This window comes from Apus apus, chromosome 17 (genome assembly GCF_020740795.1).
Source record: "Apus apus isolate bApuApu2 chromosome 17, bApuApu2.pri.cur, whole genome shotgun sequence".
Classification (NCBI taxonomy): domain Eukaryota; kingdom Metazoa; phylum Chordata; class Aves; order Apodiformes; family Apodidae; genus Apus; species Apus apus.
Window position 1 is genome coordinate 9,011,869 of NC_067298.1, and position 12,256 is coordinate 9,024,124.

At 39.3% G+C, this 12,256-nt stretch overlaps 1 protein-coding gene across 2 annotated transcripts in view; it reads right to left on the minus strand.

The window, feature by feature from the left end:
- The window catches only part of SMURF2 (SMAD specific E3 ubiquitin protein ligase 2), a 63,489-nt gene that overhangs the window by 26,752 nt on the left and 24,481 nt on the right, over positions 1 to 12,256 (minus strand). The window contains exons 2-5 of one of the 2 annotated variants that reach the window (XM_051635258.1): positions 9,822 to 9,860; positions 8,133 to 8,241; positions 2,551 to 2,580; positions 760 to 893 (exon numbers count right to left, since the gene is read on the minus strand). In XM_051635258.1, the coding sequence (XP_051491218.1) occupies positions 760 to 893; positions 2,551 to 2,580; positions 8,133 to 8,241; positions 9,822 to 9,860 (312 nt within the window). The remainder of the gene's footprint in view (positions 1 to 759; positions 894 to 2,550; positions 2,581 to 8,132; positions 8,242 to 9,821; positions 9,861 to 12,256) is intronic. The other variant, XM_051635259.1, reaches the window with a different exon arrangement.

Here is a 12,256-nt window from a genome sequence, read left to right on the forward strand (position 1 = left end):
GTCAAACTTCCTACAACTGAGCGAAGTGCAGTGCACTGAAGCACTGATCTAGTGACATATGCTTAAAAATTAAAACTTCAGTTATGCCTTTATTTCCAAGGAACCTGTTATTGAAGGCAGAATTGCAGCACTTCTCTACCAGCATGTCACTTTTGAAATGATGTATATAGCCAAACACTCCTTTCCATCACAGTGTGCCAAATTTCGTTCAGAAGTAAATGGCACCCATTAGGATAATGAGAAAACAGCACCATACATGTTAATTAACTTTTTCAAAACTAAATACAAATAGCTTTGTGTGTTATAAAGCACATAATATCTCACAACAACATTCACTATTTCATTTTGAAGGGCTATTAATTTTTAAACTACAAATTTGCCTTTACCCTTTTCATTTACCCCTTAAGACCTGCATTTTTGAAGGTAATAAAATGATAATCTGAAGGTAATTAGAATTTCTCTTCCTTTAAAATTCCAACACAGTCAGTTCAGTCTTGAGAACCCATGACCAGACTGTGGCACTGAAGTTACCACTGTCCATGGTAAAAAAGCAAAGGAGTTGAAACACCAAAGGTAAAACTACATTTTCTAACCCACCCGTGCTATCCTCAGCCACAAAACACCACTTCAAACTGCAAAATCAACTGAAATATACAAACTTTATACAAAACAAGGAAAACTCAACCATCACACTTTAAAAACTCTGTGCAGGCAAGTTTAATCTGAAAGAGGAGAAACATTAGTCTTTAGCTTACTTACAACCAGTGTCTTTAAGGCGGTTGATGGCGTTTGAAAGGAGTCTCACACAACCCAGAAAACCAGCTCCCTGCTTTTTATGGATTTTCTTGTGATTCCACACACTGATTGTTATTGAATCAGACTTCCCAATATATCTGAAAAATGTGAAAAACACTAGTGTGAATGGCACTTACTGAATACTGTGAAGATGCTCCAAAAATCACCTTGGGGGGAAAAAAAGACTATCAACCATTACATTAAAAATTAAGCACATACTGTATCAGCAAGAAAGTGAAGCATCTTCAGAGAAGATGTACACATTGTGCTTTAATGAAAGCATGTCTTACAAGGGAGTTTACTTGAATACAAACTAATCTAAAATCCCGATTTTAGAGGAAAACATTTATGTGAGTACAAAATCTACTGAAATCTGTTTAAAACAGTAACATGAACAGACTGTGGGCTGGTGCACTGACCACATCTCTTCAAGCAGCTACCAACATGCTTCAACTCCTGCCCATGCTGGGCCTAACCAAACAGCATGGCAGTGCTGGTGGCAGTGCTGGCAGGCAGAGAGGTTCAATGCCAGGACAGTATCCCTCAGCTCAGCACCCTTTTGCAGCACTTCATCTGCCACTGCTGCTCAGGCTGCTCTTCCAACCACTGCCATGTCAGTCACCCTGGCTGAGAGCTCTCCTGAGTGCCCAGGGAAAATACACAGCAAACCCAGTTACACCTCTGCAGTTAACAAATCTTTGGGAAGCTATTTTACTACTAAGAAAGCTTCAGAAAGGCCTCATTTATACCAAGTGTCACATATTACAGATGTGACCCATCACAAAAAGCTCCCACAGTATCTTGGTTGAGATGTGCCCCCTTCCCCCTGCACTGCCTCCTCACAGCAACACCATGGAAATGCTTTTCAAAACCTACATCTGCATTTCCCCCACCTGGGGGAACCTGGACAATCAGGTTCTTTTCTTTTTGCTTTTTAGTTTGAAGATTTGCTCTTCAGAAGCAACTACTTTTTTTGGTTTTGTTTTCAAAACCTTTAGTGGACAATTTCCAATGCCCAAGATAAATCAGCTATTCCCAATACTGAATTATTATAGTTATTTCAAATTGAGGAAAATTAATTTGTAACTATGGCTTGTATCCCAAGAACTGCTTGTAGTTCTCCCTTCCCAGACCACAAATTCTGGCCTTCTGCAGTTTTAATTCCAAGTGCTTTTTTGTCTGTTTTTGAAGGAAAACTGATCAAACAAGCTCAACCAATGTCTAAATACATCTCCCCTATTGAGACTTTGTTGGTTTTAAAACATCTTAATATTTTCATAAAGATAGAAATGATACTGTCAAGGTTGGCAAACCAAACAATTGAACTAACTGTCATGGCTTGAAATTGCAGCTGTGATCAGGTAGGTTCTCAATTAACAATTCTCCCACTTTTCCAAAAAGCAGAACTTGGACAACTTTTTCCCACGTGCAGACAGGAACTGACCCAAGAAACCAAAAAGCCTTCACTGTAGGCACCTATCCACGAGCATGGTTTAAAACAACCAGTGCACATTTCTTAAAAACAAAACAAACAAAACACAAACTTCACATACTCAAAACCTGAAGTTTTTGGAATAGTAAACATAGATCAGATTTTTGGCCTTACAACCTTGACAATGCCAATTTTGCATAAAGAAACAAGAGATGAAGATGGGTATTCACGTGCACAGTTGCAGTCTACAATGTTTCATGTACTTAAAATAAATTCTTATGACAACAATTTAGGTGCACTTAAAAATAAGGATTTATCATAACCTGTCTTGAATTTTCCAGTTTTCCTTGTTGCTTTAAAAAAGTCAAAGGTATATGGTTAAAGACAATTTCATAACAGAACAGTTTGAATTATATGTAGAACAACTGAATATACAACACAGTTTCCAAGAATTACTGTAACATTTCAGGGTGAAGGTCTCATGGTTGAGATGCAGACAGCAAGACATCCATACCAAACAGATGTGGACTTCTACATTGCTACTACAACCTACTCTGATTTTTGCACCAGCAAACCTGGCTGATTCACATATTTAAAGGCAATAAGCAAGACAAGCTGCATTTTCCAAATAAAAATGTCCTTTTTTTTTTTCTCCAAAGGAAGAAAATAAATAGTTCAGTAACTGCTGGTTGGCTTTACAGCAAAATTTTTCATCTATATTTCTACATGGATTATTTCATCTGTATTTCAGGCATGAAAATACATGGTTGCATTTAGAGAGTGATGGTAGGACAAGTTGATGTTTCCAATTCATTTGGTGCGTAAGTTACATTTGTTTTACATCATCTGGCAATAAAGTTCCAACACAAAAAGCCTTAGCTAGGAATTTTGTTATTAAAAAAAAGAATGTTCCAAATAAGAAAGCAAGTTTTTTATTAAAGAATAAAAAACAAAACAGAAACAAAAAACACCCCCTCCCCCCATTTTGTTGGGTGCCTTTTTCTACCTCATCATAAAATTATTGGAGCTTTTTTTAAACTCTACCCTATGAGCGATATTAATTTCACTATGTCAGTACTTCACCAGAGATAACAGAATTAGTATTAATAAAGGAGAAACCTGGAAATTAAGTTTCCATATACATTTTGTTGACTTCCGTATTTCCTGAAATCTGTATTCAGATGCTCTGGATAAAAATGTGCATGTTTGGAAATTTTAAGAAAAATGCCAACTCTCAGCACTTCCACTACTGAACAAAAAAAATCAAGTCTACACCATACTGGAAACCCCTACAATAATTAAATTCTAAAACACAGGGACAATTGTTACTTTGTCTAACTAAAATTATCTTTTCCAAGGTGGTATTTCCTTCTGAGCCAATATACCACTCTGGAAGGTTTGGTATCAAGTGACTTTTCATCCCCATGGCATTCTATCTTCAGCTTGGTAGAGAAAAGCTGAATGAAGAAAGTGGAAAAAAATAAATCCATATATTCCTGAAAAAACACACATCTTCCTGATCACAAGCCAGATGTACTCACTCCAGAAAGAGAAAAATGCAACATCAAAAGGTATGAACTCAGCCATGGAAGCCAGGAATTCCCTCTTTCTAATCCATGCTGTCATGCAGCCTCTTTTTACAACCTGGACAAATGACTGAGTTTGTTTCTCCATTTTCCCCTTTCTCAGTTTCTGCAACACAATGGTAGAGTTATGCTTTGAGACACCAGCTGTCTTCAGACTGGAGGAGAAGAGGATGCAAATAGACATAATGAAAAATAACACCCCCATTTTTTCTCTTCTCTCCACCTTCACATTGTTCTCATATCTGGTAACAACTGAAGGGTGTTTGGGTCCCTGGGATGGTCAGAAGAGAACCAGCCAGAGGCTGCGGCTTAGACAGGAACACAGCACAGACACATGGCCTGCTCCTTTCTCCTCCCCAGTGCTACCTAGCCCAATGTTGAGTCTACAAGACACTGCAAAAGCACCTGCACCAAGCAAACAGCAAGCAAAGTGGTCTCCTACTCCAGATGTTCCCAACAGACCCTCCTAAGAAGTTCAGCAAAGGCTTGTGTGCCTGATGTGTTGGAGCTGGAACGGCCAGATCTGCTGACACAGGCCCAGCACCACCCAAAAATGCCTTCACCCTAAATGAAAAGAGCATCAGCTTTATCAATCTGGTTTGAACAGCCACATCAAGAAGGCAGAGCTGCTGCAAGGAGCTGTTTGACAGCTCTTTAGGAGTCTCATCTAGGACAGAATTTTCCAAGCCAGCACCTTCTCTCCCTGGGAAAAACCCAGAATCATTAGCAATAACTGGGCAAATAAGTGTTGGAAGGCTGGGGAGAAGGGCGATTCTGCCAAGGCAGTGCAGAGGCTTGAGCATGTGAAGGCACCGAAGAGCACTAGAACCTGCAGTGAGGAGACTGTAGGAAGAGGAGGAGTGGCAGGAGTTGGGTGAGGTTTGACTTGAGAGGTTTAAAAAAGGAGAGCAACAAGTCCATGCTAGAGCCTGGGAGCCAAGGAGTAAACATGGGACCAGGACTAGGTGTTGGCGGTGACCATGGTCCAAATGCCTTTTAGAGCTAAACAGACCATATTGACTTGCTACCTGAAGGGCTGCTGGGGGGGTTGGAGGAGGTTGGAGGGCACAGGTGAGCACAGGAAGGCTGTAGGAGAGATCCAGGCTACCACAGAAGGGGAGAAAGGGGAAGGAAAAGAAAAAGGGGATTTGTTTAGTTTCAGAACTGCTGGATTAAGTACTGTTTAAGTGCTTTGAATGCAAGAAAGTCTGTAGATGTGTTGTCTGGCTATTCACAGCTTTGAAGACAGGCCTGAACAATAGGGAAAGCACAAGTCTGAAAATAAGGAAGGGGAAGACATCCAGGGCAAGCTTGGTATTTTACTGACATTAAACTGCATCCAGACAGCAACTATTTGGCAATTTCTTTCTGGAAAGCCTCCCAGATTCCCACCCCCCCCCTCCCCTTTACACACACCCACCTAGGCTGAAGAATCTAAGCAACTAACTTAATTCAACTGCTTCCTCTCACACTAAGATCTGAATTAAGAACAACATAAGGCAGAAGCAAAACCTTTCTTGTTTTTTAACACCGCAAATATATTTTTTTAAATCTCATACAACAGAATATCTATTATGCTGAAGCAGGTTAGCAAGTCACAAAATTCCCTTGGAACTGGCAACTTAATTCAGACATTATTGCATAAATACATCACAACAGATCCATCTGACTGTGCCATTTGCATATTCCATCATGTGATATGACACACTTAATTAGCAGCAGTATCAACCTGTTCTACAAATTCCAAGCTGGGGACACTTGAATCAACCCCACTGAGCCAAGAGACAGTCACACTGCAGGTAAGCCTATTACAGTCACTTCACCACCAACAGAAATCTTCATGGCTGGGGGGGAGCAGAAAAAAAAAAGCAAGATTTTTCTTTAAAAAAGATTCCTTGTAGCTGCACCTTCCCCGGGTTGGTTTCCTACACCGTGTGGTGGCAGGAGCAGGCAAGTTGCCACGAGACTCCATCTGTTATGCTTGGTGTGCAAAGCATTTCCTGGAACGCAGGGAGCGTCATGAGGCAGAGGCTGGTGTTCCCATGCAATGGGGTGTTGTCAGGGTAAACACTAGGAAGTTGAAAAAAACCTGTTCTTTTCAAAGGATGAGAAGAAGGCTTCAAGTCCTGTAACCTATGAGGTTTGCCACCAGGTGCTTTAACAGTAGTACTGTTACTATTCCTATTATTTTCCTAATCTTTTTCCAAAAGGAAAAGTTAATTATCTTAATCCAGTGCAGATGAAAAGCTGAGACCTGACACTGACTAATATTACAGTAAAAATTACTGTAAGATAAAAGCCAGGCAGTGAGTTGTTGTATCAAAGACATTTCATCTTTTACTGCTGTTTTAAATAGGAACTGAAGACTACGTGACAGACTATTATAAATGGAAATAAATTTCCATAGAGTAAGGAATAACAGGCAAGACAATAAAAGGGGATAAATTATTATGAATAAAAAGCAAACATTTTGGAGGGAGAGGATTATTTTCAAACTCCAAGACCTGACATAATGCTAAATTTTACTTTGGATTAGAAATGCTGTGTTTACTTCAGTCATGAGGAAACGCAAGCGCCAGAATCAAGCGAGGTAGTTTTCCCTGCAGGACAAGTAATTTATATTGAAAAGAATATCCTAAAGAAACAAAAACTATTTTTTTCAGGCACTTTCTTCCCCCAAAAATAATAAAAAAAAATGTTTCATGCAGGTCATTCCTTCAGACTATCCAACAAGAGATGCTCCAAATCTGCCTGAGCAAAATATTCTGCCAGAAACCCCATTTCTGTCTCTGCTTTTTATAATACCATGTGGACTGCAATCATAGTCTTGCTTCAAAGCTAAGACAATTACAGTATCCGGATACAAGCATGACTTGCTCTATACAATGTAAAAATATCTTCTCTTCATCCTTCCTTGAAAATTATTACCAGAAAGGAATTCTTTCTAAAGGTTTTACTATTTTTTTCCATTACTCTCACTGCATATTAACATCCTCCCTCATTTTCCATCTCCTCTGCTCTCTTCCCCAGAAGGGAACCAAGTCTCCAAGTCATTAGTCCACGGACCACTTAGCATCCCTTATAAACCATTCCTGTCAACTGCTTGCTGACATTATCACCACAACACTTTAAACACCAAGACAGGCCTGGCACGCTCTGGGGAAGACACAGGGAACTGTTGATATTTTCAACGGGGAATTTAGAAGCAGATAAATGCCAAATGATGGTCCACCATTCCTGCTTCAAAAGTGTAGAGGTCCTAGCTGCACAAAGGTTATAGGAAGGCTTCACACTCAAGTCACATTGGCAGCACTTTCCTTTCCACCTTACCCTCCTTTTAGCCCTGTGGAGCTATGCATTAATGCTCATTAATGGGCCTCCCTAAACAATGAGGGAAGTCTTGCATTTCAGGGATTTTTCTTCAGCTCCAGCCTGATCCACAAAGCAAGTGGGGATGAATGAGAGACTTGCCACAACAGCTCACCCCTTGACACAAGCCAGCACACTAATGCTCACTGTTACTGACCCAACGCAACTCGTTTCATCAGCAAAGAACTACGCACATTTTTCCTCCCTCTCCAGCTCCCTTCCTATGGGTTAAGTGAATGAATCTATTTACCCAGCAGCCAGATGGAGCCAGTACAAGGGAAGCAGCATGAACGCAGGCAGTGGACGGGGAAAGGGGTGAACCAGGAGAGAAAGGGGGCCTCCCATTTTTGGTGGCTGCAAGACCAGTGCAAGCCACTCTCAAATTGCACCATTAGGGCACTGCTGAAAAATGTATGTTCAAACTAGATGTTCACAAATGGATGTCCAGTCTTGGAGAGGGTGTGAAAGGGCTGAGGTCTGAAATCTGCACTCTAAACAAATTATACTGCTCAAAAGCACTGAAAGGTGCCCAACCCACATAACAGTTTGTAAGAAGAACATTTGGGACAGAAAATGACAAAGGAGAGAAAACTGCACAAGAGGCACACAGAAGACACAGTAGCACTGCAACAGACATAAAGAACATGAAGAGAAAAGCAGTTTGAGGGACATACTGTCAGTTATTGGCTTCATATTACAGAAGTGCTTTACAGTAAACCAGTGCTATAGTACATGTCAAGCTGCAGAGCATCACTAGAAAACCAAGAGTAAAGCTTAGACTTTGAAAGAAATGAGAAAGTGGTATTTTGAAACACATATTTTCCACTCAAACTAATAAACTCTAGTATATTTTCCAAGCTGTAAATAGGACAGTATTATGAACACTGACAATGTCTGTGTACTTTAGAGGATTTCACTTCAAACCTTTGGTTATCACTGTTACCACCTACAGGTCATAATGCTGATTCCATTTGGGATCAAGTGTATTCTTCACAGTATCTGTAGAATGGCATTGGCCAGATCCGTCCACCACAACCTTAGCAAATGGATCAGGAAGTCCTAAAGAGGAGGAAAAGAAAAAAACCTAGCAAATGGATCAGGATGCCTTAAAGTCCTGTATCATTGCACAATTCTTTTTTTTTTTTAATGTATTTTATTTGAAGTTGCCTTTTATTCCTATATGACAGTCATATTTAATGAAAGGGAATAACATGATATATTAGGCACAGGAAGCTAAATTAGCAGTTTATTTCACTGGTATAGAACAAGAAAATGTTGTGCAGGTCAAACACTGGGTGAAAAAATCTGAAAAACTTAAGCTTCCTAATTCAGGATTGAGTAAGTTCTCCGTATACAAAGAATTCAGCAAAAGGCAGAGAAAATAGTTTTACACTCTTCCTATTCCTACAATTCCTTCAGTTATGAGTGTTACAGGAAACCATCTATAGCAAATTATTCTCACTTTTGAGCTCCGCTTGGTTTTCTGCTAGCTTTCTACTTCATTTTCTGCTAGTACTACAAAAGACTCAACATGGGCTCAACTGATCAATGGAAAACAGTACAAAGATGGTGCTGAACTGCACAGCTGAGGACAGAAAAGCAGCAGGACCAGCACAGTCTAGAATCAGTTCTACTGCAACTGCTGCTCTGACCAGGTCCCACCACTGATGCCCTCAGTCATGCAGCCCTGTCTCTCTCCCCCTCGCACCCATTCCTCCCCTCCTCTGAGGGCCCAGTGAATCAGCCAAAGGACCTAAGGTGGTGAAACATCATCCACATTTTCTGTAGCACAAGTTTTGTACCAGTTCTGCTTCCTCAGGTGACTCACAGCAGAGCCAGTCCAGCAGCAGTGGCTCAAGACAAGTTTCAGACAATGCATGTGGGAATGGGGAGGAATGGGACCTTGTCAGACTTGAGCTTCAGTACCAAAGTGCACCACAGATTTCAAATCCTGAGGGTTTTTTTTTAGGCACTATTAAACTGTTAAACACCTGGAAACTTGGAATCAATAAAAAAAACCCAGCTGTAAAACAAGTTTTAGAAGTATCACAAATTACAACATAATTCTGCATCATCCCTTCTTCAAAATCTTTTCAGAGTTCAGATCTGATCTTTTGAATTCTTCCTGTTCACACCTGGGAAGCAGCAGGCAGGTGATCTGTGTGTGCATGTCTACACAGCCAGCAACATTCCTTTCTGCCACCTTCATCCACCTCCTAGCACTTCTTTCAAAACATTATTATAATTAATTAAATAATAATTTCACAGTAGGTAAGTATTATGACATGATTGTTAATAATCAGGTTGTACCTGTATCTGTCTGCTGGACAAAAAGTTTTTCACAGAAGAACATTTTAATAAATAAGTGGCACTGATTGAAAAACATGTAATTTGCCTGAGAGAGCAAATTTGCTTCCCACTCCCAAAAAAACCAATGTGTTTTAATTACTATGAATCTGTGACAAGTGTCACCAAGAAAAAATTAGAAGCCCTGAAATTAAACGGTGTGAAAACATCAAAGCCCCCAGCTCCCTGACAGCAAATATCTTAATACAACAATCATGTGCAAACACTGATGTACAAAACCTACATAATATGTATTCCATCTAGCAACATATAAAACTTTAACAGCTACTTACGGAAAAAATCCTTTTTCACCAAGTTCTTTGCACACAGTACTGCAAGAAAAACAGAAATACAAAATTAAGTTACTGATTCCCAACTTTAAAAATATTAGTTACTTTACCTGTCCAGCATTCCAGAAAATCCTGCTCAAAATAAAATGAACAGAAATGATTGTGTTCCTACATAACTTATGTTGTCATGTAAAATAATGCCTGAAAGATGAGCCAGGAGTGTCATCTTTTGACAATTTACCTTCAGGTAAATTACAGTGCAAGTGATATGACAGTGGTTTCCTCAGGCAATAGTTTCATATGCAGGTTTTTTTTTTTCCCTCAATGGTTTTGCCAACTCTGTGTTCATCCAGTAAGGGAACTGGAGCATTTCTAACTAGCTCACCATACAGTGGGACAAATAATTATGCCAGTAAAATTAGTGGTGTTACACAAGCAGGGTTTTATGTTCAGTTCCACAGACAAGCAAAAGCTTCACTGACCACAAAAAGCAGCGTGTGAGACAGTCTTGGCTTTTCTGTTACCCACTGTGGAAACTAAATGGAAGTTTTTACCTGAAAAACATTTGGGTGGAGTAGACTAACTTCTAATGACGGAGTTTTGATGGCTCCAAAGATATGTTTTATTTGTAGAAGCTGATAATTGTTTTAAGCTTTTTTGTTTAAATCAGAAGGGAGGAACACTTGCATTTGTCAACTAAAAATACCAAAGGGAAAACAATCTCTTATGAGAATAAATAAAAATAAATAACTAAATAAAAGGTCAAAAGGGACAACTTTCATATAAAGATGCCAAGATACACATGGAAGACTTCTCCTCACTAAGTGCACCACTGTTCAACTGCATATGCTTATCTATTATCACAGGTTTGGTAAGCAGGAAATTATAGATTCCCCTGTGAAACATTAAAATATTTACTGATAACGCAAAAAGATTCTTGGGTATTGAGTGAAGGCATTAATTCCCACAACTACACAGAAAAAGAAAAAAGGGAAAGGGGCAGAGGTATTTCACTAGGACCAATACTGCAGAAGACTCCCCAGTATATGACTGTTTTTTCCATGAGATCACAAATATTTATTACTACCAGGAAACGCAAAGACAGAAAAGTGCATCCAATAATTCAGCCCACTGACACTACGTAAAACCAAACAAAACTGATCGTGCTTTCCCCCAAAGAATATCCTCAAACAGATCCTGCAGGGCTACCAGCTCTCCAATTCCTTTTACAGTATCTGCCCAAATAAAAGAAAGCAGAGGTTAGTCCATGAGCACTCTCATGGAGATTTCCATGGTCAGGGCAGAGAAGCACCATCCTGAGTTGTTCTGCGTGTTAGCACAAAGTTATGTATCATTTTAAATGAATTTAATTCATGTTTTCCCAATTTTTATGTTTATAAAGATGCTGATTTTAGTGAAACTGCTTTCCACAGAAACTCGCCTCTGTAAAATCTAGCTAAAACCCTCCCCAGCCTAGTGAGTTTTGGGCCTCCATAAAACAGAAGGGGACACCTTTAATGACTACAGGGATTCATAAAACAATCCCCTTCCATACACCATATGACATACACCATAAGGAAGGTGAGTATATATATAATCTCCCAGGAAAGTTAGTTTGATGCAAGGGGGTGCTCATAACAATACAGTTAATGTGAAAAAAAATTGCCTGGTTCCAGGTTGTTATTAGTTGATCTTCTTCAAAAGATTAAAAAATTGTTTCTCTCCATTCAAAGTCATAATAGCAATCCTAAAGCAGAGCTCTATTTAAGGGATTTTCACCCAATAATCCCACTGTAAACAGCCAACAGCAGTAAAATACTAATAGAGAGCCAAATGTTTTAGGTATTTCTGGTACCTGCTGCTCAAGCATGCATGTACAGGAAACAGACTGTCACATCACTGTCTGCTCCACAAAACACTCCAATAAAGTCCTTAGGATGGGTGTAATAAAAATCCACAGTTACTAAAGAGTTCCAAGTGCCCAGCAATTTAGAAGTCTGCTCTATCCACACAATTGATAACAGCTTAGAAGTCATTTAAAGAAACAGATAGTAAGACAAACTTTAAAAATGCTTCTGCAGTTCCTTAAGATTTTATTACACCAAGAATACCCTCAGCCTGAGTTGTTCAAGAGCTGAAAGAGGTTACTGCTCACCAGCCATCTTTCAACAACTGGTCCACACCTTCAAGGAAAATAGATGCTTACACAGATGGCTACTTTAAAAAAATCTCAGAAAGATACAAATACTTGTACAATTTCACCCATTACAAGAAACTGGAAGTGTCAAATGAAGTTGAAGGATTTAAATCCAACAGTTAAGTAAAAAATTCTATAGCACATTGAGCCATACATGTTCCTAAAATTGTATAATGTCCAAAATAAGAGGTTTGACTTATCTTCTAAAAGAGAAATTGCAAGGTTAACTGATTATAAACAC